Source organism: Physeter macrocephalus, chromosome 6, assembly GCF_002837175.3.
Source record: "Physeter macrocephalus isolate SW-GA chromosome 6, ASM283717v5, whole genome shotgun sequence".
Classification (NCBI taxonomy): Eukaryota; Metazoa; Chordata; class Mammalia; order Artiodactyla; family Physeteridae; genus Physeter; species Physeter macrocephalus.
The window spans coordinates 89,030,570-89,051,228 of NC_041219.1; the positions used below are offsets into that span (position 1 = coordinate 89,030,570).

General features: G+C 40.2%; 1 protein-coding gene and 1 non-coding gene across 6 annotated transcripts in view; both read left to right on the forward strand.

Annotated features, from left to right (window-relative positions):
- Window positions 1–20,659, forward strand: part of LIMA1 (LIM domain and actin binding 1) — an 82,428-nt gene that overhangs the window by 19,785 nt on the left and 41,984 nt on the right. For 4 of the 5 annotated variants that reach the window (XM_028491353.2, XM_007107459.4, XM_028491352.2 and 1 more), the window contains one exon: window positions 9,287–9,428. In XM_028491353.2, the coding sequence (XP_028347154.1) occupies window positions 9,310–9,428 (119 nt within the window). In that variant the 5' untranslated portion in view covers window positions 9,287–9,309. Of the gene's footprint in view, window positions 1–7,004; window positions 7,023–9,286; window positions 9,429–20,659 lie in introns of those variants that run through there. The other variant, XM_055085638.1, reaches the window with a different exon arrangement.
- Window positions 20,428–20,500, forward strand: TRNAG-GCC (transfer RNA glycine (anticodon GCC)). Its single transcript has one exon. It is a non-coding gene; the product is annotated as a tRNA-Gly (tRNA).

The window sequence follows — 20,659 nt, forward strand, 5'->3', positions numbered from 1 at the left end:
TGAGAGCCGACCAGGGATTGAATCCCGGCCCTCAGCAGTGAGAGTGCGGACTCCTAACCACTGGACCGCCAGGGAATTCCCTCTTAGTGTTTTTTTTGTTTATAATACTTTTTTAAAAAAAAAATAATGTCTATTTATTTATTTATTTATTTATTGGCTGAGCTAGGTCTTTGTTGCTGCACGCAGGCTTTCTCTAGTTGCGGCGAGCGGGGGCTACTCTTCCTTGCAGTGCATGGGCTTCTCATTGCGGTGGCTCCTCTTGTTGTGGAGCGCCGGCGCGCGGGCTTCAGCAGTTGTGGCACGTGGGCCCAGTAGTTGTGGCTCGCGGACTCTAGAGCGCGGGCTCAGTAGTTGTGGCACACGGGCTTAGTTGCTCCACGGCATGTGGGGTCTTCCCAGACCAGGGCTCAAACCCATGTCCCCTGCATTGGCAGGCGGATTCTTAACCATTGCATCACCAGGGAAGCCCTCCCTCCTAGTGTTTTTAAGAACAAAATATTCTTATAGAGGAGGTAAGAAAGAGGCAAATGTTATTGAAGTGACTCTGTCCTGATGCAAATATCTATATCCTTGCTGACTGTGGGAATTTGGTCATTGTTATAATTTCCCTATTGTCTAGGATATATGTTTCTACAGAGACCTGGCTGAAGCTCTTCCAAGAACAGTAGCAATGATTATTCTAACATGCTATAGACTTGTATGTCACCATGTTGCTGAATAATAGAGTAGTGAGCCTTTTATGTGTAGTATTTGAAGTTATTTAGTGGTTCCATTTTCTTTTTTCATATCATTTGAGTTTATCTCAGAGTTTGAATAAGCTAAAATTACTAATTCACAGTTCTGAAAAATGATATTTACCATCTCAACTTGCCTTAGGACTATATAATGGCAGTCATTTTTTGTACTAATAGTGTTTTGGATACAATTTAAACCTTCATGCAGTTTTATTCAAGGCATATTTATAGAGTTCCTGCTATTTAAAAAAGCAATATACTAGATACTAGGAGGGCAAGAGGCAAAGTAGATCTGTCCTCTCACCTCAAGAATCTTTCTATCGAATATGATTTATATAATTATTATAAGGCAGAGGAAGTGACCTATGATGATTGGGATAAGGCTAGGGCAGTTCAGGAAAGGGTTCTTTGAGGAGGTAGTCTTTTCACTTGAGTCTTGAAAGGTGAATATATTGAGGAAGGGATAACAGTCTAAGTGTAAAGAAAAAATATATGGTGTATCAAGGGAGTAGAAACTGGCAATGGCATCATTTTGGAGATTCTAAATCTCTCTCCACATTCTATGAAATTAGGCTTCTCACCCTCAAAGAAAGAAGTTACAAATAAATAAAAGGGAATACTAGAATGAATTTTGTGATGCTAGATTGGAGTCAGAAGTATCACTATGAATTTATAGTTTAAAAATATATATGTATATATTTATAAATTTATATATAAATATAAATATATATAGATAGATATAGAGATAAATATAGAAATATAGATGTGTATATATATGGGTTAATATACATATATATATTCCTAGTTCTGTCCCCTGAGAGCCTAGAAGCAGTGACATCTCAGTAGCAATGAGTACACCTAATGTCCAGATCTTGGTTTCTCCAGTAAAAGGAACCAGACTTCCTTGGACAAGTGGTTGATTCCAGAGCTGGGGCAGGGCAAGCACAAGATGAATCTGGAACATCTTACAGAGTTAGAAAGTGAGGAAGTGCTTAAAAAAAAAAAAAAATTGGTGGCATCTTGAAAGGACACCAGAGCCAAGCTGAAAGAGCTCCAAATGGCCAAGGCAGAATAATCTATGCAACAAAATAACATAACCCAGGGAATAAAATAATCCAGGAATTATCATAACCCAGAGAATAAAATAAATATCCATGAGTCTACACTAGTGTAAATAAATGATTGAATAAATAAATGAGGGAGAAAGGATAATTCCTCCTTATAGGATAATTCTTCCTTATATAATAATTCCAATTGATAAATGTAGAAGGAATGAGGGCAATAGAAAATCACCATTGGAACACCACAGTATGGGACTTCCCTGGTGGTCTGGTAGTTAAGACTCCGTGCTTTCACTGAAGGGGGCGCAGGTTCGATCCCTGGTCGGGGAACTAAGGGATATAAAGGGAAGAAAATAGTCACTTTACAGTGGAGAAACGTGGCAGGTACCACCTTAACCAAGTGATCAAGGTTAACATCATCAGTAATAAGATATCAAAATCATGTATCTTCTGATATGATGCACTGAGGAGGCACATCAGCTCTGTAGTATTCTTCCCCAGATTCTGTAACCTCAATCTAATCTGAGAAAACATCATATTTTTTTAAAAAACAAACTTTTTTTTGAGCATTGAGAGATGTTCCAGGCTTATCTTGTTTTGTTTCATCTCTTTTTTAAAATTTAATTAATTAATTTGTCTGTGTTGGGTCTTGGTTGCGGCATGCGGGATCTTTTGTTGTGGCGCACGGGCTTAGTTGCCCCCCGGCATGTGGGATCTTAGTTCCCCAAACAGGGATTGAACCTGAGTTCAACTGGAAGGCATACTCTTAACCGCTGGACCACCAGGGAAGTCCCCATCTCTTTCTTTTTAATTGAAGTATAGTTGATTTATAATGTTGTGTTAGTTTCAGGTGTGCAGCAAAGTGATTCAGTTATACATTTACATATAATATCGATTCTTCTTCAGATTCTTTTCCCTTATAGATTATTATTAGATACTGAGGATAGTTCCCTGTCCAGGCTTATCTTGTATTTGCCCTTCCCCAGCTCTGTATCAACCACTTCTCCAAGGAACCCGGGTTCTTTTTATTGGAGAAACCAAGAAACCCAAGTTAGGGGCAGTCTACATAATATCTGCCAGTACTCTTCAAAGTGTCAAGGCCATTCAAGGCAAGGAAAAACAGAAGAACTGTCAGAGGTTGGAGGAGCCTTAAGGAGGCACGACAACTAAGTGCAGTATAGGGTCCTAGAATAGAAAAAGGACATTAATGAAAAAACTGGTAAAATTTGAATATAGTTTATAGTTTATTTGGTAGTACTGTACCAATGTTAATTTCTTAATTTTGATAATTGTACTGTGGTAATGTAAGGTAAAGCTAGGTGAAAATTATATGGAAACTTCTTACTATCTTTGCAACTCCTGTTGCAAATTACTCCTTAAAATTACTTAAATTACTAAAATTACTTCAACATCAGGACTTCCCTGGCAGTCCAGTGGTTAAGACCCTGCGCTTCCACTGCAGGGGACTAGGGGTCCATTCCTGGTCAGGGAACTAAGATCCCACATGCCTCACAGCCCGGGTGAATTTAGTCACTATTTTTTGTACAAAAATATACCCTTAGAGATAAATGTAGTTTATATTCTAAAAAAACATTATGTGGGAACACATTTCATGTTACTTTTGCTTACAATTTCCCTTTGCACCTTGAAGTTTTTTAGATTGTTTTTTTCTTTTAATTAAGTCTACAATCTATTTCTAAAAGATAACATTTTTTCTTAACAAGTGAGTTTGTACTTTGTTCTCTATTTTGAGGTTATATACAAGCAACTATGCCTCTTGCACAAGCAACCATCTCAGGACCAAAAAAAAAAAAAAAAAAAAAATAGAGAGCAAGAAAGATATAACTGAGATTGGATCTTTTTTTTAATTGGGGTATAGTTGCTTTACAATTTTGTGTTAGTTTCTGCTGTACAGCGAAGTTAATCAGCTATATGTATACATATATCCCCTCCCTCTTGGGCCTTCCTCCCACCCTACCCTCGATCCCACCCATCTAAGTCACCACAGAGCACCGAGCTGAGCTCCCTGTGTTACTGTACAGCAGGTTGCCACTAGCTGTCTATTTTACACATGGTAGTGTGTATATGTCACTCCCATGAGATTGGATTTTTGAGAACAGGATTTTATTAGTGGCAGCTCATTTGCTTTTGTCCCAGCCTTGTTTCTGGGAGACAATTCGCTTGGTTAGGTAAAGCTGTAGATGAATTTATTAGAGCTGGTTTCCCAAGCAGCTCCAGGCCTCACCCTAAGCAATCTCTTGAGGAAGCAGATACCTGGGGCCAAATTTCCCAGTGTGTCATTGCCCAACCCTTTATTTTCAAGGACCTTTGTTCAGAGATCTTTATATCCAGGCTATAGCTCACCCAAAGGGGTTTAGCTGTTCCACCTCAAGCTACCTGGTGTGATAAAAGAACTTTGAACTGGGAATAGCTCTGGCTCTCATCCTGACTAGCTGGTGAGCTTGGGAGAGTTATTGGGTGTTTATGTGGCATAATTCCCTTACTGTAAAAAGGGGGATTTGATTACTTGATTTCTAAGCTTCTCTCTTGATGTAAAAATCTGCCATATGTATCTGAAACTGAAGGCATCTACCTCTTAGCAAATAGTTCCCCTTTCTATGTATCCCATTATTACTTGCTGTACCACTGTCCCAGTCTCTGAGGCTAGCTTTATCTTAGAGTTATTTTTGTTATATCTGTTTCCTTTAACTCTAGCACAAAGTTCCACCAAACCAGCAGTTCTTCCTTCACAGTTGAAGTTTGGGTTTTGGAGTCGGAACACTGGATTCTGCCTGGGTCATATGACCTTAGGCAAATTATTCAACCTCAGTAAACCACAGTTGGCTTGTTTGTTTGTGTTTGTTTTTTAATGGAAATAGTCTATCTCCAGGAGCGTTGTAAGAATTAGAGTTAGTAAGTGCCCGATAAGTGATAGCTGCCGTCATTATTTGTATCTGACAATGCAATGGATTGGATCTTGAAGTCTACTGGGCCTCTGGAAAAAATATTCAAGGATATTGTAGCCCAAACCGAATACATCCTTCTGGAAGAGTTTTTTAGGTGTTGTACATGCCCTTTTCACTCTTAACAGGATTTCTAGGATTAAGGAAGTTGTCCTAAAGTCTGAGAATGGGACTGTCATCTGAGACAGAGTGGGTGAGTTGGGGGAGATATCACACATTTAATGCAAGCCCAGAAAGCAGAGATATTCCTGATGGGAGGGTATTTCAAGCAGGCCCAAGGTAACTTTAAGTTTCTCTGAAATTCTTTTCAGAGAAACTTAAAGTTACCTCTGATGCTAAACTTAAAGTTATCTCTGACGCTAACCATTCTGGGAAGATACTTGCCACCACACTCTTACCGAAAGATCATTTGTGTGGGTTGCAGCTAGGTGAGTTCAGAGATTTTGCTGCCCGGTTTTTGACCTTGGCTAAAGGTGATGGTCTTAATCATTACTCATACTCGTAGTGGAAAGAAAATTGACTTTGGAATCAGACAGAGTATGGATTTGAATTCCAGCTCTGCTACTTTATAGCTAAGTAATCATTGTAAAGTTATTTAATATCTCTGAACCTCAGTTTCTTCATCATAAATGTAAGCTAATAAAACCAATCTTTTAAAGTGGTTGTGAGGGGCTTCCCTGGTGGCACAGTGGTTGAGAGTCCGCCTGCCGATGCAGGGGACACGGGTTCGTGCCCCGGTCCGGGAAGATCCCACATGCCGCGGAGCGGCTGGGCCCGTTAGCCATGGCCGCTGAGCCTGTGCGTCCGGAGCCTGTGCTCCGCAACGGGAGAGGCCACAACAGTGAGAGGCCTGCGTACTGCAAAAGAAAATAAAATAAAAAATAAAGTGGTTGTGAGGATTGAGACGTGTGCTTTGCATAACTAGATGTTTTTAGATGTTTTAAAATGTTCCTTTCCTTCTAAGAGTCTGATTTTTAACCTTTCAACTCCCTGCTGTGTATCACTAGGACTTTTCTTGCTGACATGTAGATCTCAACATGTGTAAAGCACAGCTCCTCATTCCCCCTCTTCTTCCTCTGTTTACTCTGTTAGTGGCATCAACAACCTTCTAATGGTTCAAGTTCGATGATGCCACCTTTGATTCCTTCTCTCACCCTAATTCCGTTTTATTCTAAGAACTCTCAATTCTTTCTTCCCACTTTTCCATTCCCACCTATGCTAATTTAAACCTTGATTACCTTTCACTTAGACAGTTTTAGGATCTTCTTGACTAGTAAATAAGACTCCAATCTTTTCCTGTCTTATCAAGTTACACACTGCTGCAGAATCAGCTTTTATTTTTTAACTATTTATTTTATTTATTTATTTTATTTATTTGGTTGTGCTGGGTCGTGGTTGGGGCAGGCGTGCTCCTTAGTTGCGGGAGCTGAGCTCCTTAGTTGTGGCAGGTATACTCCTTAGTTGCGGCTCACTGGCTTCTTAGTTGCGGCACGTGTGCTACTTAGTTGTGGCCAGCGGGCTCCTTAGTTGCGGCAGGTGTGCTCCTTAGTTGCAGCTCGCTGGCTCCTTAGTTGCGACATGCATGTGGGATCTAGTTTCCTCACCAGGGATCGAACTCAGGTCCCCTACGTTGGGAGCATGGAGTCCTAACCACTGCACTACCAGGGAAGTCCCAGGATCAGCTTTTAAAACATGGCTTTTATTATGTTACTTGCTTTTTCAGAAACTCCCAGTGTTCCACCATTGAGACTGGGTAATCCACTACAGAGCACTTTTCTTACAGATGTGGATATTGAGGCTCAGGGAAATCTTTTTTTTCATTTGCCATAAAGGTCACGCATGTGCTAGGGAATGACACATGACAACTAGACCTCATCTCTGCTCACCCACAGGCTAGTTCTTTCTGCTATTGGAATATGGTCCAGATTCCTTAGCGTGGTTTTCTTTGTTGTTGTTGTTTTGGCCGTGCTGCTCAGCTTGTGGAATCTTAGTTCCCCAACCAGGGATTGAACCCGGGCCCATGGCAGTGAAAGCACTGAGTCCTAACCACTGGACCACCGGGGAATCCTATTAGCATGGTTTTCAAGGCTGTTCCCAGTATGTCTTCATTCTGTCTTTCCCTACTTTAACTTCTCTTGCATCTAGAGTCTAACTCCATAAAGTACCTTTTGTTGTTTCAGCTCCCTAGCAGTGTAATGCTGTTCCCCGTATCTGAGATGCACTTTCCGCCTCCTGCCCTCACTTGATGAAATTCTGCCAGTTTTGTAAGTCCCAAGTCTTCTCTTCTCTCCCACCATGCCAGGAAATCAAGTCCTGTACTCCAAGACCATGCATTGCCTCTAACCACATTCTGTCTTGTGCTATAAGTATTTGTGTGCATTAGCAAGCCCGACAGATTATATACACAATTTGGAAGTAGTTACTCAGTAACCTGGTTACAGAGTCTATCAAAAATCATGTAGTGATTCTCACCTTTGTATGTTTCACAGGGTGACTGATCACATTGCTAAGAAATAACAGTATGCTTCTATGAAGATGTGGTCAGGGTGATGAGCCACCTCATTCCTTGAGGATAAAGTGTGCTTATCCTAGCCTTATACCAAGGTAGTTGTTCTGACTTACCTTGGCTTTCTGGCGGAGAGTAATCAAAATCACAAAATTGGACTTGGGAATTAAAATCCTTTTTCTTTATCACATTCAGTCCCTCAAATAATTAATGCTTTTCCTTTTTTAATGAACAAGTATGAGAACATATATTCTGTATTTTTTTCTGATCCAGAATTGATCCCTTTAGAATTGACAACATTTATACCTGTACTTACATTGGAAGCATAATTGTACCAAATAATGTCTAAAAGTATTGTTCGGTATTTCGTGGACTTGGCTTAAAGGGTCATTATTGTGGTTATACATAATTACGTTTAGCTGAATAAACAGCTGTGTCATTTTCTTGTTAGAGAAAGGCCTGGCAAGGTCTGGTAGGTCTGTCAGTTACAAACTCACAAGCAAATAGACAAATGTCCTATGTTATTTGATACACGCAGGTTTATTTCAAAGAACATGTGTAGAATTAAGGTTATTTTATCCAGGGAGAAGGGATAATACAAAAACTAACATTTATTGCTTACTTATTCTATGTCAGGGTCTTTTTTTCTTTATCTTATTTATTCCTCATAAAGATACCATGAAGTAAGTACTGTTGTTATGGATGAAAAATCTAAGTTTTAGGGAAGGACACACAGCTTTAAGTAATGGGGCCAACACTCCCATTTAGTGCATGTGTCTCTTGACACCAGAGCTCCTTACCATAAGAGGGTTCAATGTTGTCTTACAACATGGGGATTTAAACAAACAAACAAAAACAACAAAACTAATGTTGTTTTCAGACAAGGCTTTAGTGGGGAGAACAGGTACTACAAATGGGAAAGTAGTGTGGTCTTTTTGGGTCACTTATCACTTACTTTGCATCACAGGACTTTTAGTGTGAAATGGTAGCACACATTGCTTGGTTAAGCACATTGTGTGTTCTGCTGTTGTCAAGGCTGTTGGAAGCAGTGCCTAATGAACTATATATTCTACCAGATAAGTTATGCTTTGTGGTTGTCAGGAGAGCTGCAAGTAGCACTTTCATTTATATTGTTCAATCTTCAAATAAGGAAACTATTGACTCATTTCTAATCTCACCTCCCACAAAGGTTGGAACTCCTTTGATAATTACTGGGGCGAAAACAAATAATCCAGTTAATGGATAGGGTCTAGGTGATGTCAAGGGCATGGCTTTATGTATACTTTGACTTGAAGCCAATACTAATATATTATACTTAAAATGTTCTTCATACTACTATAATATACCTAGTATTTAAAGTATATTATCTCCTTAAAACCCACATCAAAAACCCTGTAAGGGTAGGTATTCTCATTTTACAGTGAGGCAACTAAAACTGAAAAGGTTATATAATTTGTTCAAGGTTACAGAATTTTGATTTCATTTGAAGTCTACCTTGCCTTAAAGCCCATGCTCTTTGTTTTATTCTATGCTGTATCCACAGCTCTCTCCCCTCCCCAGCACCAAGTGGTCATTGCTACAGAACTTGGGGAGAGAGGGCAGCCAAAAAAACTTGGATGTAGGTAGAACCTAATTTGGACCTGACTCTACAGAGATGCCAATTGTACTTCCCCTGGGATGTAACTCAGAAGAGTGGGACATTTCACTCCAAATGTGACTTTGGAACAGGCTTAAGTTCAGGGAAAGGCCAATCACTGTTTGCACAGTGGGGTCAGTCATAAAATGATGGAAACTGAAAGGGACCTTAGAGATTACCTGATCTAACCTTCTCATTTTACAGGAAACTACAACCCAAATTCAATCATCTGACCAAGGTTACAGTTTTTGAGAGAACCGGTAGAGGACTACAGTCTGCTGCTCCAGAGCTCTCTGCTCTCTCACTTAACACCACACCGCTGCCAGTCCTTGGATGCTGGAGAATCCTCTTCTGTGTCTGATATTCTATCTTTTTTTGTCACATAGGTATTTCAGTATCTGTAGACAAGATGGAATCAACTCCATTTAATAGACGGCAATGGACTTCACTATCATTGAGGGTTACGGCCAAAGAACTTTCTCTTGTCAACAAGAACAAGTCATCGGCTATTGTAGAAATATTCTCCAAGTAAGTGCTGATCCTGGTCCAAAAGGACCATCTGTCTTGAGCAAACATTACCACCTGTCAGGGAGATTGGTAAAGGAAGTACATGGTATAAAATGGCTTTTCTGAGCAGCTTCTGGATTTTAAGTACCACGCAAGACCCTGTGGAGAAGGAAGATGATAATAATCAGGAGACACATTCTCTGTACTTGAATTTTTGTTCAGTGGGGGAAAGAAAGAGTTATAAACACAAAAGATAATTATAAAACACATCAGTTATTAAGCAAAATGTCAGCAAGTCCAGAATGAACAGGAGTAAGGACTAGATATAAAATAAGAGAGAGAGAGTGACCACCATGGGCAGAAGCTAGTCAGGAAGGCTTTCTGGTTGAGATGAATTCTGAGGTAAGTTTTTAGTTGAAGGGAGTATTAGGTGCACTCTATACCTGCATTGTCCAATAGGGTAGCCACTACATATGTGGCTACTTAAATTTAAATTAATTAAAATTAAAAACATTTAAAATTCAGTTCTTCAGCTGCACTAGCCACATTTCAAGTGCCAATGGCTACATGTAGCTGGTGGCTACCATACTGGACATCACAGAGACATTTCACCATTGCATAAGGTTCTGTTGAACAGTGCAAACTATGTAGGCGGACTACAGCCTACTGGCTGCCTGTTTTAGTAAATAAAGGTTTATTAGAACATAGCCATGTCCTTTTGTGTATTGTCCATGGCTGCTTTCATGCAGCAGAGTTGCAGCAGCAGAGTTGCAACAGAGACCATATGGCCCTCAAAGTCTAAAATATTTACTATCTGGCTCTTTAAGAAAAAGTTTGCTGACCCCTGCTCTGGACCATGAGTTTTTTGGTACGTGGGCCCCTTTCCTGCGTATTTTATATCCCTAGTGTGTAGCATGGTGATTAGAACATAGTAGGCACTCAACAAATGTTGAGGGAATGGTATAAGTTAATAATATATCAGAGATGGTAAGCACATTAACTTCACTCAAATAGAGATGCCATAGAGCTTAGGGCAGAGCTTACCTCACTAGTAGAGTTTGTTAATTAATAGGAAGCTATGATACATTTAAGAGAAGAAAGATGGTAAAGATTTGAAGAACGTGATTCTGGAGCTATATCTAGAATACCGCTAAATACCAGTAGGAAGTTTCTGTAATCTGCACTGTCACCTTTTCTTCAGTGACAAATCCATCAATCAACCACCTGCTCTGTGGAAAACACTGCCCTTCCATCCTGTTGACCATGGTTATCACTTAAGGTGGCATGGAGGTGGGGTGAGACCGCATAGCTCTTTTACATTCTACGTTACGCTTTTTACATTGCTGTAATTTTTATGTCAAATGTATTATTCTTATCAAAAAAAAGAAAATCAATAAATCTATTTCAGAAAAAAGGGATCAAGCTCTGGAAAGCTATTAAGACTTAATTCCTGACCTCAAGGAATGTAATACTATAGTTTAGTATAGTTTGTATAGTAGAGGAAGTCCCCAAACTTCCTTCATCTTAAGAATCACATGAGGTACCTGTTAATAATATGGTATTCCAGGGAGTTCCCTGGTGGCCTAGTGGCTAGGATTCCAGGCTTTCACTGCCATGGCCCAGGTTCAACCCCTGGTTGGGGAACTGAGATCCCTCCAGCCAAGTGGCGTGGCCAAAAAAAAAAAAAAAAAAAAAAAAAGTGTGGGGGAGAATAATATGGTGTTCCAGTTATTGCTACACAGGAAAAAAACTCTTCAAAATTTAGTGGCCTGCAATAATGACAATACTTATTTTACTGTGAATCTCCAATTTGGGCAGGGCTTGCCTCTGTTCCCCTCACCATCCCCAGTATCTCAGAACTGGGGGCCATAGTCATGTAAAGGCTTACTCACAAGTCAGGCAGTTGGTGCTGGCAGTCATCTGGGATCTCAGCTGCGGCCATGATCAGAATACCTACATATGGCTTTTCCATGTGGCTGCTTGGCTTGCTTGGCTGGGTTCCAAGGGCAAGCATCCAGAGAGGGAGGGAAGGAGGGAACAAAGAAGGAAGAGAGTCAGGGCCAAGGGTTGTGTAGCCTTTTATGACCTAGCCTCAGAAGTTATACAGTATCACTTTTTCCACATTCTCTTCATTAGCACCAAGTCACTAAATCTGGCTCATATTCAGAAGGAGGGGAATTTGACTCTACCTTTTGGTAAGAGAAATGTCAGAGATTTGGGGGGACATGTTTTAAAACCATCCTAAGTGGCTTCTCACACTCCTCCCTTAAAGATTCTGATTCGATGTATCTGGAATGGGACCCAGGAATTTGTGTTTTTAACAAGTACCCTAGTGATTTTTACCTTCAGGGAAGTTTAAGAAGCACTGGTAATGGAAGAGAGGGACTTATGAACTCAAAGCCGTGAACTTAAACGTAAAGCAGAACAAATAAGGTTTATTTGTTCAAGTAAATGTTCAAGTAAAGGCTTGTGGAAGCTGAACATGAATAAAGGCAATAGGAAAGCAAGGAGTCAGTCGAGCATGGAGAAATACAGAAGGGAGAAGGGACTGGAACAGTTCAGTTAGGGCCAGATGCTGGAAGGCCTTGAGTGCCATGCTAAGTTTAGGATTTAGTTAGATAAACAACAGAAACAATGGAAAGTTTTTATGATCAGGCTTGTATTTAGTGCCGTTTTTGTTTTTGTTTTTGTTTTTTTTGGCTGTGGCATGCAGGATCTTAGTTCCCTGACCAGGGATCATACCAGTGTCCCCTGCAATGGAAGTGTGGAGTCTTAACCACTGAACTGCTAGGGAAGTCTCTATCAGGCTTGTATTTAGAAAGATGCTCCTGGAAACAATGTAAAAGGTATATTGGAAAGGTGACAGATTGATAGCATGGAGACAAATTCTGAAGCTCTCTTGAGAACCCAAGTGAAATCTGTTGAGGGTGGGGGCAGGAGGAGTGGAAAGGAAGGGAAGGATTTGAGACAGTGTTGAGTTGTGATTAATGGGACTTGGAAACTCCCTGTTCTGCAGAGAAACTTCTCCACATTCTTACCCTTTTCACCCTCCCTAGCCCCACCTCTCTTTCACTGAACTTGGCTTTCCCTCGCCAGGCATTCTGTTTCTGAGTAGCGCCTGCTCTTTCTGCACATGCTTCCCTGAAATATTCTGGGGCCAGGAGTCAGGGGTGCTACATCTCCGCTACTGTTTCCCATCCATTGTTTTTTTTTTTGCCTTGTTCTGAGGTCGTAAACCTGTGCTTTGAGCTCACATCTAATCATAGTATTCTTATGCTCCCCTTCAGGACAGTGGTGTGCCAAGCTCCTTGCCTTCACTGGGGACACTAGCTTCCAGCTTCATTTTCTCCTCAGTGTTTCTCAATGGGGGTGTTATTAGTATTTTGGATTAGGCAGATCTTCCTTGTGCAGGATGTTCATCTTCTTGCCTTCCTCCAAATTCTAGTAGTACCCCATGATATTGTGGCAACCAAAAAAAAGTGGGGGAGGGACCCCAATAAGACTCTCACACATTTCCAAATGTCCCGGCCAGTAGTGCCCCCAGTGTAGAATCACTGGCCCACATAAATGACCTGTCTGATACTTTGGACTCATCATTTCTTATTTATTTATTTATTTATTTACTGGCCACGCCACACGGCTTGCGGGGTCTTAGTTTCCCGACCAGGGACTGAACTCAGGCCCTGGCAGTAAAAGCACTGAGTCCTAATCACTGGACCCCCAGGGAATTCCGATGGACGTGTCATTTCTTGATCTTCCCTACCTGCACATTGTCTCCCATGCCCCTGCATCTAGTCCCAACCTTTTCATCACCCAGAATCCATCTCTGAAATGTGCATCTGGAAAACCTACTCTCTGATTAGAGCCTCCTTTTCTACTTGTTCCACTTTCTTATTCCCACTGACCCTGCTCTTTGGCCAAACCGGGACACCCAGGCCATGGATGTCAGTCCCCTTCCTGGCTTCGCTTCCTTCCCTGCCTAACTCGGTCAGTCACCTCAGTGAAACTCTCACCCCTTCCTCAGTTCCCGTCCCACTGTTTTATTCTGTCATTGTCCATTCCAGCCAATTCTCAAGATAGAGGATTTGGGTCCTGTAGTAGCACTGATGAGAGGAAGTTGGAAAAAGCTGCTCATTTTAGGGGCTTCTTAATCTTGCAGAGAGAAGGTGCAAAGGGACCTTAAGAGGCCACCTTCTCATAGCATAGTAGGGTGACTGTCTTTTCTCCACAAAGGTTATAAAGGCAAATGGAAGTTATGCAAAACTGTAAATCCTGAAGCCATTAATCAGAATCAATATGTCAGGTACTACGCTAGACTCTTGATGGAAATCGATACTATTTCTAATCCTAATAAAAACTATATGAGCGAGGGACTTCCCTGGTGGTCCAGTGGTTAAGACTCCGCACTTCCACCGCAGGAGCCTCGGGTTCAATCCCTGGTTGGGGAACTAAGATCCCGCATGCTGCATGGTATGGCCAACAAAGCAAAACAAAACAAAACAAAAAAACTATGTGAGGAAAGGACATTATCCCTGTTTTATAGTTGAGAACACTGAGGGGTAGAGAGTAACCTGCCCAAGTTAATATTTTGATTTTGTTCTGTCTAGTATTTTTCTTCTGATGCGTAGGTCCTACTATTGAACTGGTTTTGAAGGATGAATAGAATTTTATTTGGTAGGCTGGGATGATGGTGATGACATTGCAGAGGAAGGGGAGTGATAGGAGGTAAGACACAGAAATGGGACAGGACATGATGTGCACTTAAGACAGTGAAAACCAGAGAATCAGCCTGGATTCCTTCTCCAGGTTTCGTACTGGGTGGAGACGTATTGCCGACACTGCTTAAGGCTTTGACAATTCACACACAGTAGGTTCCCAAAGCAGATTGCAGGACTGTTTTCCACAAAACATACATTAATTTTTACTTCGAACACAACTGACCTGATTTTCTCTTATTTTGAAACGATCTCTATTATGGGGTTTGGAATTAATAAATCCTATACAAGCCTAGTTAAGAGACTGTAGGAAACCTCGGGAGGTTTGTGACCAGAGACTAATATAAAAATGGTATTTGGAGGAAGCTTAATCTGGCTGCCGTTTGTAAGATTAGTTGGGCTTTACTTTCTAACTGTTGATAATGTTTTACATGTATATATACATAAGAGTGATTTTTCTAGCATCACAGCTTGTGTCTTATGAGTGCTTTATAACTCCAGACTTATTTCTTTTACTGAACCTCTATACTATATAAGGCATTAAATTTGAGTAAGGAGGATGCTCTTGAACAGTCAGTTTGAACAGCTAGCTTTGGTTTCCCTCACAAATGACTGCAGCATAGTATAATCCTTTGCTTGATTAAAATTTGACTTTCCTGGTAGAATTCGGTTTCTTTGCAGAAGTTTCCTCTTTGACTCATGTATTTTTGGAGTTGAAGGGAATCTAGCCCAGTGGTTTTCAAACTATCTTAATTGAGTTCTTCAGAGGAACCTCAGGGGCCAGTTCTGGGAAGACGGGAAGATCTAAAGGGCTGAGCCTGTGACCTTCCACCCCAGCGGTCCTGCTTTGATCCCTTTTATATGTGAGGTTCTAAGTTATCATTTGAAAAGAGGATTCTCCGACAAAAAAGAACTACTGATCTGGCTAACCTTTGTCCCATTCCTCTGACAAATAATGAACTTGTGGTGCAGCAATTATGACTAAAGATCACATCCCAAGATAGTGGCAGAGCTTAATCCAGGACACTTAATCCCTCCACCACCGTGCCTGCCCTCCTATCACTGCTCCTCCCACTCTTGTTATAACTTTACCCATTCCCCAGTCCCAAGAAAGAAGAGGGTTTATATTTAGTTTTCTGTGATCGTTCTTCCTTCATTAAGAAAAAATTTGACCCTCAGATCTCCCTGGTTAACTTCTTTGCTTCTCTAACATTTTGGTGGTGAAATTATTCCAGAAGAAAATACATTTCCTAAAACTTGGGAGTTTCTTTTTTCCTTTTTTGGCTCAGTGAGACCTTTGCTCTATTTGAAGGCATACAAGCAAGAGTCATGGCTCAGGACCTCTGTTTTCTGGTCTTAGAAAAGGTTGAGACACTGTTAGTACTCCCCAGATAATTTTAGCATCCTCCATCAGCTGCCTGCCTCACAGCTGAGCATTAAGGAGCAGTTGCAAGATTAAATTCTGTGTGTGAAGAGGAGACTGGAGGTATTTTTTCCCTCAGATTTGGATCTTTAAAATGCCTTCACTTCTCCCCCTATCCAGTGACCTTCACATTTTTTGTCAGAATAATGCTAGTTGCTCCGAGCATCTTTAAGGAAAGTCTAAGGCGTGAATCCTGATCTAACACTTAATTCTGAAGTATTGTACCTCAGCGTCTCTTAGCATTCTGAGAGTCAAAATGTAAAAGTGCCAAGGACCTAACTTGGAAGAAAGCAGTGGTGTGGAACCTTTCCACACCACTAGTAGTGGTGTGTATCTACTATTTAGCAAGTACTTCATTACAAATAAAGGGTGGTGATATTTGAGTGGGAGTTTCAAAACAATTCAAGACAACCATCGGTGTACACACCTGTATCTTACAGATGCCTCAGTGCTAAAAGGGTAGGACTAAAGATGGAAACTATTTTGATCTTTCTTTAAATATACGTTTCTGTTAAGCCATTAAAGGGAAGGGAACCTCTGAGCTTATTTATCCAACTAATCACAGTGTAAATTGTTCTCCTTGCGTTGGAGAACAATTGGCTAAGAATAAAGCTGTCTGCTGATTGGCTCCAGCTTTCATATATTGTATTATTGCTGTAATATACTATAGATGATTACCCAAGGGGTGTGGAAACATAAGTTCAAGGCCAGTTCTAAGCTTCTTTCTAGCTATAATCCACTGTGTTTCTGCATTTCCATTTTTAGGGACTCTTAGACAGATACAGTAGTACAAGTGGGGAAAAAAATACATGTACAGGGCCATTCACCAAAGCACTATTTGTAATGATGGATAACTGGAAATAATCCAAATGCCCATTAAAAGGACTATGGGTTAATAAATTATGTTTATAACGGAAGAGGATTGCCAGGGTTACCAAAGATTTCTGTGTTGCTAAATCAAGGAGATGTTTGTTAGCCTTTGTCTTAGATGACCCCTTGCCACTTCTTCCCACATTTTTTCTTCTCTTGGCTTCTCTGGGAGTCTCTTGGTTTTCCTGTTACCTCCATCTGTTCCTTCTCATTCTCTGTAATCACCTCTTCTTCATGTTCTGACTGCTAAATGTTAGAGCCTCCAGGACTGAGTTCTGAGCTTTTTCTTGCACTACACACTCTTCATAGATGATATCATATACTTTCACGGCTTTAGTATCATCTGTGGACAGACAAGTCCTAAATTTATATTGTTAGCTCAGATATCTCTTTCGCGCTCTAGACACATGTATCTAATCACTGCCACCACCAAGTGGATGCTTTAGTTAACACGGCTAACACCGAACTCTTCATCTTCCCCATCCCCAACTTTGCTCCTCCTTCCATTGACTCATCTGCCGGAAACCTGGGAGTCATTCTTGACTTCGTCTTCCTCATTACCAATCCTGTTGATTCTGAAATATACCTCAAATCTATTCATTTTATCTCTAGTGCCACCACCCTGGACTAAGCCAGCATCTTCTCTCACTATTGCTGCCTCCATTCTCAGCCCCCTCCAGTCCATTCTCCACACAGCATCCACTGCTCTTTTAAAAACAGGGCTTGGGTCAGTGACCATTCATTGTACCTAAGATTACATTCAAAATCCTTAGCATAGCCTGCAAAGCCCTTGCCTCCCAGCATCATCTCCTGACCTCTGCCTTTATCTCAAAGTGCTTCAGCCACATTGGAGTTCTTTGTATATCTTATACACATGAGACACTGTCTTGCCTTGGGGACTTTGTGTGTGCTCTTCTTCTGTGCCTGGAATGCTTTTCTTGCTTCGTTTTGCTTCACTGACTCCTTCTGATCAAACTTCAGATCTCAGCCTAAAGGTCACTTCCTCAGCAAGGCTTTCCTTCACACACACACACACACACACACACACACGCACGCACACGCACGCACGCACATATACACACCCCACCCACCACCTTCTCAATTTGGTTCCTTTGTTAGGTTGTTTAATAATACTCTGTCCTTTTTCTTTGAAGGATTTACACTATATATGTGTGTATATGTATATATTTGTGTGTGTGCATCTGTGTGCATGTACGTGTTTAATGTTTAAGCTGTAAGCTGCCTGAGAGCAGGAACTATGTCTCTTTTGGTTATTTCTTTCACTACTTTTTCTCTAGTGCTTAGAACATATTTCTTTTTTTTTTTTGGCCTCGCGGCACGGCTTGTGGGATCTTAGTTCCCCAACCAGAGATTGAACCCGGGCCCACTGGCAATGAAAGGGCCAAGTCCTAACCACTGGACCACCAGAGAATTCCCTAGAACATATTTCTTCAGCAATATTTGTTATTTTTTTAAAGTTTTGTATATTTTGGATGCTAATCCCTTATCGGATATATGATTTGCAGATATTTTCTGCTGTTGCATGGGTTGCCTTTTCACTCTGTTGATGGTGTCCTTTGGTTCACAGATTTTGCTGAAGTCCAATTTATCTATTTTTTCTTTTGTTGCCTGTGCTTTTGGTGTCATTTCAAGAAGTCATTGCCAAATTCAATATCATAAGGCTTTGCCCTTGTTTTCTTCTAAGAGTTTTATAGTTTTAACTTTTATACTTAGGTCTTTTTTTCGCATGTGGATATCTAGTTTTTCCAACATCATTTATTGAAAAGACTGTCTTTTCCCCATTAGATGGTCTTGGCATCCTTGTTGAAATCCTTTGACCATATATTTGAGGGTTTATTTCTGGGCTCTCTATTCTATTCTGTTGATCTACATGTCTGTCTTTATGCCAGTATCACACTGGGTTGTTTTTTTTTTTAATTTTGGTAATATGTACATAACATATAATATACCATTTTAACCATTTTTAAGTATACATTTCAGTTGCATTAAGTACATTCACATTGTTGTGCAACCATTACCACCGTGCTTTTGTTCTTTATATAGTTTCATAGTATTCCACTGCATGAATACATTATAATTTATTTACCAGTCCTCTGTTAATGGACATTCAGGTTGTTTTCATTCATTTGCTATCACATTTAATGCTATGACAAAAAAATCTAATGTAAAAGTCATTTTTGCTTGTGTGAGTATACCTATAAGATAAAATTGGTGAATCATAACACTTGTGCTTTTGTAATTCTTGTAAATTGACAAAATGCCTTCCATAGAGGTTTTATTAATTTACCCTCAGTATGTTAACTTTTTTTTTTTTAAAGCTTTTTCTACTTGATGGATAAAAAATGTTCTTAGTGTTGTTTGAATTTTTATTTTGAGGCTGAACATTCTTATTTTTTGTTTAAGAGTCATTTGATATTTTCTGTGAACTGTATGTTTATGGTCATGTCCATATTTCTATTAAGTTGTTTATCAGTTTCTTATTGATTTGTAAGAGTTCTTTGTATTTTAGGGAAATCAGCCTTTTGTCTGTAATGTAAGTTTCAAATATCTTTCTAGCTTGTCATTTGATTTATAGCAGTTCTAATCACATTTTCTTCCATAACCTGTGGTCAATGAAATCCCAGAAAATTTTGGAAGTCCTTTTACCCTACGCTATAAGAAAGTTCTGCTCAGTTTCAGAGCATTACCCAGCGTGGTGAGTGAGACACTGATATCTGATTACTGTTAAAATTTAAACAATAATAAGACTGGAAGAGACCTTAGAAATCCTCTCAGATACACTTAATTTCGTCAGTGAGGCCCAAGTAAATGAAGTGATAGAACCCAGGTTACATAGCAGGTTAGCAGTGGTGCCAGATCTAGGACTTTCCTCTGGCTTCCATTTTGGATGAGGTTGTTCTGTTTAACACACACAATAAGGAAATTCTGAGCTTGTGATGGTATTTGTGAGTTGAACGTTGGTTTTGGTAGAGGAATGGGCCCTTGCCCATACTGCTCTTTACCTTTTTGTCTCATCTCCTTTTCCTTGCCCAAATGCCTTGTTAATTCTGAAATTCTACCTTAAGGCAGGAACAAATGGCCCATTGAATGTGCCCTTTTCTAGGGTTGGGTTGGTGAGTTCTAGGCATGCAGGCCCAAGGAAGGCACGTGGTGGGGATTCTCCACGTGATGGTGCTGCCTTCGGTGCTTGACTCAGAGGCTCTGAGGAAACCAGGTTAAGATGGTTCTTAGTGGTTTGGAGATTTGCTGTAACCTGGACCTCCCAAACCTTCTTTGTCTTCAAATGGAGAAAACCTGATCCCCCCTGAAAAGCCCTGGGACTTCAGTTGTTTCTCAGGGATCTTTTGAGCAAGTAATAAAAATTATAAAATAAAATGATGAAAGTAATAATAAAATTAAAATAATAAAATTATATAGGCCTGTTTATCAACCCTAAGATGCCACTGACTAGGCTGGGCCATTATTTTATGCATCACTAAGGAAAAAATACTGCTAATTAAAAGGACCAATGCTTGCTTAGCACAGAAACTTTTCTCACGTATCACTCTTATGCATAAGTTATAAAAAGTAAAACAATTTTTCTTTAAATGGCAAATCGTAGTGTAATCTCTCTAAAGACATTTAAGTGGCATTTAAAACATGTATAGTATCATCAAATACATTTAACTGAGCAAAAGCAACAGTACCAACAGCATAGACTAAGTTCACACACATACAAGCAGTGTGACTACCTCTTGATCATTTGGCCAACAGGAATTGTAAGATTTCAGAGTCATGAATGAGGGGAAAATGTGCAACCTAAGATTAATGCAATGCTATATCCTTTGACTAATTCCAAAGCATTTTTATGCATGTGATCTTGTTTAATCTTCCCAGCTTTATAGTACATCATTTTCTAGATAAGGAAACCGAGGCTGAGAGAGGTTGACTTGCCCGAGATCACAGTGAATAAGTGATGAAACTGGGACTTTAAAACCCCAGGCTTGGGACTTCCCTGGTGGTCCAGTGGTTAAGACTCTGTGCTGCCAATGCAGGAGGCCCGGGTTCGATCCCTGGTCAGGGAACTAGATCCCTCATGCCACAACTAAAGATCTTGCAGGCCCCAACTAAGACCCAGAGCAGCCAAATAAATAAATAAATAAATAAATATTAAAAAACAGAAAAAAGCCCCAGGCTTTCTGTTCTATCCTGTTTTTTTTTTTTTTTTTTACCAGCATTTGACC